Source organism: Podarcis gaigeae, assembly GCF_964106915.1.
Source record: "Podarcis gaigeae genome assembly, chromosome: 18".
Lineage (NCBI taxonomy): Eukaryota > Metazoa > Chordata > Lepidosauria > Squamata > Lacertidae > Podarcis > Podarcis gaigeae.
In genome coordinates, this window is record NC_139696.1 from 1,464,653 (window position 1) to 1,472,833 (window position 8,181).

The 8,181-nt window shown below is 48.2% G+C and overlaps 1 protein-coding gene across 1 annotated transcript; it reads left to right on the forward strand.

The window, feature by feature from the left end:
* Window positions 1-703: 703 nt before the first annotated feature.
* Window positions 704-7,346, forward strand: CFD (complement factor D). The gene is made up of 5 exons (XM_083720731.1): window positions 704-900; window positions 2,669-2,819; window positions 3,684-3,828; window positions 5,755-6,012; window positions 7,047-7,346. The coding sequence occupies exons 1-5, from the start codon at window positions 846-848 to the stop codon at window positions 7,221-7,223; spliced, it is 786 nt and encodes a 261-aa protein (XP_083576857.1). The 5' UTR covers window positions 704-845; the 3' UTR covers window positions 7,224-7,346.
* Window positions 7,347-8,181: the final 835 nt, after the last annotated feature.

The window sequence follows — 8,181 nt, forward strand, 5'->3', positions numbered from 1 at the left end:
TTCGGGAACCAAGGAACCGCTGTATGGGTCTGAATGAATCCCATCCCCTGATTTCCTACATATCCCAGGAATCCTTGCCCAATATTCACCCAAAATAGTCCATTTAAAAGTCTGGTTTTCATGCCCAGGTGGTGTTTGTGGACCTTGATAGGTGACATGCAACGGCAGCGTCGGCGGGGCCTGACATGCAACGGCAGACAGGATTCATTGGTGACATACTTTATTTATTTAGAAGCTTTTGTGGGGGGGGTGGATATCTCCAAGCGGTATGCGACGTAAAAGAAAAACCAACAGGATCATTGCGACAAAAAGATAAAGCAGTGGTTGGAAAACATTTAGAAGCAGAAAAAGCTCAAATTGTGCTACTGTATATACAACTTACTGGCTCCAGTTTGTCCTGGATTTTAGGCAAGTTTATTATTATTATTTTTGCATTTGAGTTGGTTTTTTTCCTAGGGGAACCCCCAAATTTGTTGAGTCCCCCCCCCTTGGGAAACCCAAAAGAGCTTTTCTTTTTTTAATGCCCCAAAGGAATGTGACTTATCGATTGACGGACATATGAGACAGGCCTGTCCCAAGGACTCTGTTACGGGGATTTCAAAATCCACGCAACTTGCAGAGCTCTGGCAAACAGCTTTTATCAGATTGCATGTGTTGAAGGAGGAAACGGCCAGATTGCCAAGGCAAACAGGCTGCTTCCTCTTCTGTGTTTGTGCAGAGAAGGGGAAAAATAAAATCCCACGCTTCGGAGCCGATAAAATACGTCCCGGAAATCACATGCAAACACACCAATATATATCTTTCCTAAGTTCAGCAGAACTTATTCCTGGCAGCCTGACTCGAAGATGGTTTTTCCTTCCATCTGGCTCCCAGTAGTTTTGGGCCTCTTCGCTGCAGATGGTGAGTCGGCTGCAAAACCCTGCTTTCTCTCATTTATATATATATCTTATTTAGGTATTTATTATGTTGTTTAGTGGTGTCCGCCTCTTTGTGGCCCCCTGGACCAGAGCACGCCAGGCCCTCCTGTCTTCCACTGCCTCCCTCATGCTGGTCGCTTTGAGAACACTGTCCCACCATCTCGTCCTCTGTCGTCCCCTTCTCCTTGTGCCCTCCATCTTTCCCAGCATCAGGGTCTTTTCCAGGGAGTCTTCTCTTCTCATGAGGTGGCCAAAGTCTTGGAGCCTCAGCTTCAGGATCTGTCCTTCCAGGGAGCACTCAGGGCTGATTTCCTTCAGAATGGAGAGGTTGGATCTTCTTGCAGTCCATGGGACTCTCCAGAGTCTCCTCCAGCACCAGAATTCAAAAGCATCCATTCTTTGGCCATCAGCCTTCTTGATGGTCCAGCTCTCACTTCCATACATCACTACTGGGAAAACCAGAGCTTTAACTATACGGACCTTTGTTGGCAAGGTGATGTCTCTGCTTTTTAAGATGCTGTCTAGGTTTGTCATCACTTTCCTCCCAAGAAGCAGGCGTCTTTTAATTTCGTGGCTGCTGTCACCATCTGCAGTGATCATGGAGCCCAAGAAAGTAAAATCTCTCACTGCCTCCATTTCTTCCCCTTCTATTTGCCAGGAGGTGATGGGCCCCAGTGGCCATGATCTTCATTTTTTTTTGATTTTGAGCTTCAGACCATATTTTGCGCTCTCCTCTTTCACCCTCATTAAAAGGTTCTTTAATTCCTCCTCACTTTCTGCCATCAAGGTTGTGTCATCTGCATATCTGAGGTTGTTGATATTTCTTTCGGCGATCTTAATTCCGGCTTGGGATTCATCCAGCCCAGCCTTTCGCATGATGAATTCTGCATATAAGTTAAATAAGCAGGGAGACAATATGCAGCCTTGTCGGACTCCTTTCCCAATTTTGAACCAATCAGTTGTTCCATATCCAGTTCTAACTGTAGCTTCTTGTCCCACATAGAGATCGCCTGCCTTATTCTGTCCAGGGAGTGAGACATTTTCCTTTTTTCCTCTGTTTTAACTTCACAACAACCCTGTGCGGTTGGTCAGAGAGAGAGGGAGGTGGACACAAAGAGACTTTCGGGGGGAATTCGAACCCAGAACCTCGTCCAGCGCTCTAACCGATATGCTGCCTTGTGGTCCAACGTTGTCTGTGTCTTCCAAGGGACTTGTCACAACACAGGGTCTAGGATGCGAATTTTGCATAACATCTGCATATGCTAATCGATGTAAATATAGGCAGACTTTCAGAGGTTGCTGGGTGAGCCCCATGGCTTGCAAATTAGGGTTTACTCAGAGAATACGGGATTTTCTGGGCTCCCAATCAGGGCAGATCCATCCAAACCACATTCAACAGGTCTTTGCCGAGTAGATTGCACAAAAGCGCAATTGAGTTTCAATATGCTGCCCTATTAAGCAAGTTTGTTCAAAAAGTGTGCATGTTGGGGGTTTTGGGGGGGCAGATCCGGGGCTTGTCGGACCCCCGTGCTACTCCCCAAAAAACAACACCGGAACATAGAAACTGCTTTATTCTGGCTTGCATTCCCTTTCCTCTGCCCTCCTCCTCCCTCTTTCATTTGCTGCTGTGCCCTTTTAATATTTTTTTAAAAAAATATTTTATTTCCCGTTTTCCCAATAGCAACCGTTTTTATATGCATACAGGTCATTAGGTTGCCTACCCATAATCTAACCCTCTGTGCTCTTCTCAGCAAGCCGCCCCAGAGGCCGTATCCTGGGGGGCCGGGACGCCCCCCGGCGCCCATACATGGCCTCCCTCCAACTGAATGGGCAGCACCTCTGCGGGGGCTTCCTCATCGCCGACGAATGGGTGCTGAGCGCCGCCCATTGCCTGGAGGATGCGTAAGTATTCCTAGTATTGTAGAATTGTCAAGTCGGGAAGGGGACCCTGGGGGTCATCTAGCCTGACCCGCCACAATTCAGATGCCCCGTACAGGATTCGAACCCGCAACCTTGGTGTGATCTCCACACCGGGCTCTAAACCTACAGAGCTGTCCCCTTGGGGGACTGCCGAGCCAATCCTTTCTGTCACTTGGCGGAAACAGTAGATCCTGCGTCAAATCATTCTAAATAAATCAATCGGGTGAAAAAAATCAGGAGAGAATGATTATGCGATTCATATAAATTATACAAAGAAGGTAGCTTCCTCAAGTTGTGACCGGCGTAGTCTAGATCGAAAACTCCGCAGGTGAACAAATTTATCTCTCCACAAAGTTTAAAATGTTTACAGACAACCGAGATATGAGATGATAGGAACCGTGTATTGTAGTCGAAGGAAGTCAATCTTTTTTTTTTTTTTTGCATTTAGATAAATGTTTTTCGTTAATATCCGATATTAAGCATTGCATTTCTCTTTATAAATCACAATAAAATTTATTGAGGAATTATTCCGACCGTTCCCAAGGGACCCTGGACCTAAGTTGTTCAGGGCCTTGTAAATAAAGTTTCCCAGATTTTTTCCCAATGGATTTGGGGACATTTTTCAACTTCAATAGGAATGATAGGATTTGCATGGGAACTAATTTGCAAATGAGTACCAAAACCTCGAACCCGGTTCAATAGTAAGGGAACAACTGGTGGGGCTTTTTCCGCAATGGTGTCGGCAATCTGGGCCCCCGAATCTGGGCTCAAGGGCAGCCCCACAAAGAGCCCATTGCAGAAGTCTAGCATTTTGGCCCAGTAACCTAACGGTGGTTTTCCATGCAGGGGCAATGGGACTTTTGCGGTTCTCTTGGGGGCACGATCTCTCTCTCTCCCTGAGCCCCACAAGCGCCTCTATGGGGTCCGCCAGCTGGTCCCCCACCCCGGAAGCCACCGAGACACCAACCACGATGACCTCTTGCTGGTACAGGTGAGTGAAGCTAGATAAGGCTGCCCTTCAGATGTCTTCTAAAAGTCAGAAAGTTGTCTATTTCCTTGACATCTGGCGAGAGGGCGCCACCACCGAGAAGGCCCTCTGCCTGGTTCCCTGTACCCTCACTAGGTCAGGCGGAGAGGCAGCGACTGGCTCAAAGTCACAGCCACTGAGCTTCAGGGCCAAGGGGAAATTTGAACCTGGGTCTCTCAGTTCCCAGTAAGTCACTCTAACCCCTAAACCATACTGGCTCTCTGATTTTCCCACCAGCCACTTTGGGCGGCTTCCAGTTCATATAAAAACAGAATAAAACTTCAAACGTTAAAAGCTTCCCTAAACAGGGCTGCCTGCAGACATCTTCTAAAAGTCAGATAGTTGCTTATTTCCTTGACATCTGACGGGAGAGGGTGCCACCACCGAGAAGGCCCTCTGCCTGGTTCCCTGTAACATTGCTTCTTGCAGGGAGGGAACCACCAGAAGTTCCTCGGGAGAGGGACCCCGGTGTCCGGGGTGGAGACGCTCCTTCAGGTCTACTGGACCTTTGAGGCCATTTAGGGATTTCAAGGTCAGCACCAACACTTTGAATTGTGATTGGAAACGTCCTGGGAGCCAGTGTAGGTCTTTCAGGACCAGTGTGATGTGTCTCTATGCTTGTTTATGTTCTATTTAACTGTATTTTTGCATTTATAAAAACCAGTAAAAAGGATTTAAATTGAAAATAAAATAGGAGGCAAAGGCAGGCTGGTTTGGGTAGCCCTAGCTGGATCGCCTTGCCATTTTGACTGCCCTTTCCCCAAAAAATATCTCTGCGACAAGGAAGCACAAAGTGCTGATCTCCGAAATCGAGAAGTTCGGAGGAGGGCAGTTTCAAGGAATTCCCCCAAAGAGGTGGAAAAACGTTGAGCAACCGGTTCTCCGGAAAACACGACGTTTGCATTACGGGAAATCCCTTCTGCAAATAAGACGCAGGCTATTCTGGCAAACGCCAGAAGTTTTGGACTAATTGTGAGAGCGTGGCGCTGAAAACGGCAAGGTTGGAGGATGGATGGCGGCTAACGGATTGAGGTTGAATCCTGGCAAGACAGAAGGACTGTTTTTGGGGGACAGGGGGCGGGCAGGTGTGGGGGACTCCCTGGGCCTGAATGGGGCAACTGGGCCCCTGAAGGACCAGGTGCGCAGCCTGGGAGTCATTTTGGACTCCCAGCTGTCCATGGAGGCACAGGTCAGTTCTGTGTCCAAGGCAGCTCCATCTGGTGCGCAGGATGAGACCCCACCTGCCTGCAGACTGTCTGGCCAGAGTGGTGCATGCTCTGGTTATCTCCTGCTTGGACTACTGCCATGCGCTCTCCGTGGGGCTCCCTTTGAAAGTGACCCGGAAACTGCAACTAATCCAGAATGCGGCAGCCAGAGTGGGGACTGGGAGCGGCCGCCGAGACCACATATCACCAGTCCTGAAAGACCTACATTGGTTCCCAGGACATTTCTGACCACAATTCAAAGTGCTGGTGCTGACCTTGAAAGCCCTAAACGGCTCAGGAGACATGAAGGAGCGTCTCCACCCACAACGTCCACCCCGGACACGGGGTCCGCCTCCCAAGGGTCTTCTGGTGATTCCCTCCCTGCGAGAAGCGAGGTTGCAGGGAACCAGGCAGAGGGCCTTCTCGGTGGTGGTACCCGCCCTGTGGAACGCCCTCCCACCAGATGTCAAGGAAATAAACAACTGCCTGACTTTTAGAAGACATCTTCAGGCATCCCTGTTTAGGGAAGCTTTTTAATGTTTGATCGTGTTTTTAATATTCTATTCGGAGCCACCCAGAGTGGCTGGGGAAACCCAGCTGGATGGGTGGCGTATAAATAATAAATTATTATTATTATGAAAACCTCCTGTGTTTTCAACCGTCTCTCTCCATCTCTGCCAACCAGCTGGAAGAGGCCGCCTCCTTGAACCCGGACGTGCAGAAGCTGGCTTTCCAACACCAGGGCAGGGATGTCCCCGAAGGGACCCTCTGCGAGGTGGCGGGCTGGGGCATCACTCGCAACACGGGCAAGCGGCCAGACACCTTGCAGCACGTGGAGCTGGGGGTCATCGGCCGAGCCAAATGCAACCAGCGGATTCACCACGACGGGGAAGTGACCGAGAAAATGATGTGTGCCGACTCCAGGAAGAAAGACTCGTGCAAGGTAATTTTTTGGCACCAGAGTCCCTCCTCTTCGCACGGGGCGAGAGAAGGATTCCAATGTGCGCAACTCGCCTCGCCGCATTGCAGGGTTTTTTGAGAGCCAGTGTGGTGTAGTGGTTAAGAGCGGTAGTCTCGTAATCTAGGGAACCGGGTTCGGGTCTCCGCTCCTCCACATGCAGCTGCTGGGTGACCTTGGGCCAGTCACACTTCTTTGAAGTCTCTCAGCCCCACTCACCTTGTGGGAGAGGAAGGGAAAGGAGAATGTTAGCCACTTTGAGACTCCTTCGGGTAGTGATAAAGCAGGATATCTAATCCAAACTCTTCTTCTTCTCTTCTTTTTCCCACTAAACGACCCTCTGCAAAATTACCATTATTTTTCGCTCTATAAGACGCACCAGACCACGAGACACACCTAGTTTTTGGAGGAGGAAAATAAGAAAAAAATATATTCTGAATCTCAGAAGCCAGAACAGCAAGAGGGATCGCTGCGCAGTGAAAGCAGCAATCCCTCTTGCTGTTCTGGCTTCTGGGATAGCTGCGCAGCCTGCATTCGCTCCATAAGACGCACACACATTTCCCCTTACTTTTTAGGAGAGAAAAAGTGAGTCTTATAGAGCAAAAAATACGGTATTTATTTTTTTGAATGAATTAATTACTGCTTTTTCTTTGATAGTTTTAGTTACGCCAACTTTTCGCTATTATCGTTGTGCATTTTCCTTTCTTTTTCTTTTTCTTTCCATTATATAACACACTCTATTCTAGATCTCTTGACAATTGGATTACGTATACTGTGATAACGATCTCTTAAGTCTAGAAGTATCTAATGCAAGTAGAATGTGTGCTTTTATTTAAAATGCATTTCTGGGTTATTTATGGGGCATAGGAATTGGTTCATATATATTTTTTTGTCCGGCCCCCCCACAAGGTCTGAGGGACAGTGAACTGGCCCCCTGCTGAAAAAGTTTGCTGACCCCAGGCTTATAGAATAGTGGCAAATATCTGACGTTCTTGTTTTTTCCTCACCCCTTTTCTCAGGGAGATTCGGGGGGGCCCCTCGTCTGCAACGGCGTCGCCGAAGCCGTCGTCTCCACCGGCTCGCGAGTTTGTGGCAACTGGAAGAAACCCGGGATTTACACCCGAACCGCTCCGTACGCCGGATGGATCGACAGTGTCTTGGCCAACGCAACCAGCGGATCCCTTGCTGCCATTTAGGCGCCAATAGCTAGAGGAACTCTCCTTGCCCCGCAAATTTAAGATGCAAAAATTGGAAGAGTTTCTTCCAAATTTATTCTACAAATATCTGAATATGAAAATGTCATTGATTGACTCTTCCAACTTTTATTTTCCTTCTTTTCCTCCTTTTTCCTTTTTATTTTTTTATATGTGTGTGCTTATCTGAAATATATATGCATGTATCTATTTGCACGGGTGGCGGGGACGCAGGTGGCGCTGTGGGTAAAACTTCAGTGCCTAGGACTTGCCGATCGCATGGTCGGCGGTTCGAATCCCTGCGGCGGGCTGAGCTCCTGTCTTTCGGTCCCAGCTCCTGCCCTCCTAGCAGTTCGAAAGCACCCCTAAGTGCAAGTAGATACATAGGGACTGCTTTCTAGTGGGAAGGTAAACAGCATTTCCGTGTGCTGTGCTGGTGCTGGCTTGCCAGAGCAGCTTCGTCACACTTTCCACATGACCCGGAAGTGTCTCCGGACAGCACTGGCCCCCGGCCTCTTAAGTGAGATGGGCGCACAACCTCAGAGTCGGACACGACTGGCCCGTACGGGCAGGGGTACCTTTACCTTTACTTTTTATCTATTTGCAATATTTTGTAATAATTATGTTAAATAAAATTAATTAAAAATAAGATGCAAAATTTAGAAGATTTTGCATAGCTTTCCCCCACGTTCCAGGCTTCAAGTTCTCCAAATCTGCAAAAAAATCCTTCGGCGTTTCAGCACAGTTTCAGCACAATTTTCTCTGGTTTTTTTGTGCAATCCCTGCTGTTTCCCGCAATCAACAACTTCTCCTGGCACAAGGTGTTTTTCCACGTCGCTTCCACGGACGTGCTCGTCGTTACCCCGCTGTTTTCTGCGGTTTTTGCAAAAGCGCATTGCGAAATTCGGATAGGGAAAAATAATTAAAAGTGATTTTTAAAAACATATGTGAAAAGTGTGAA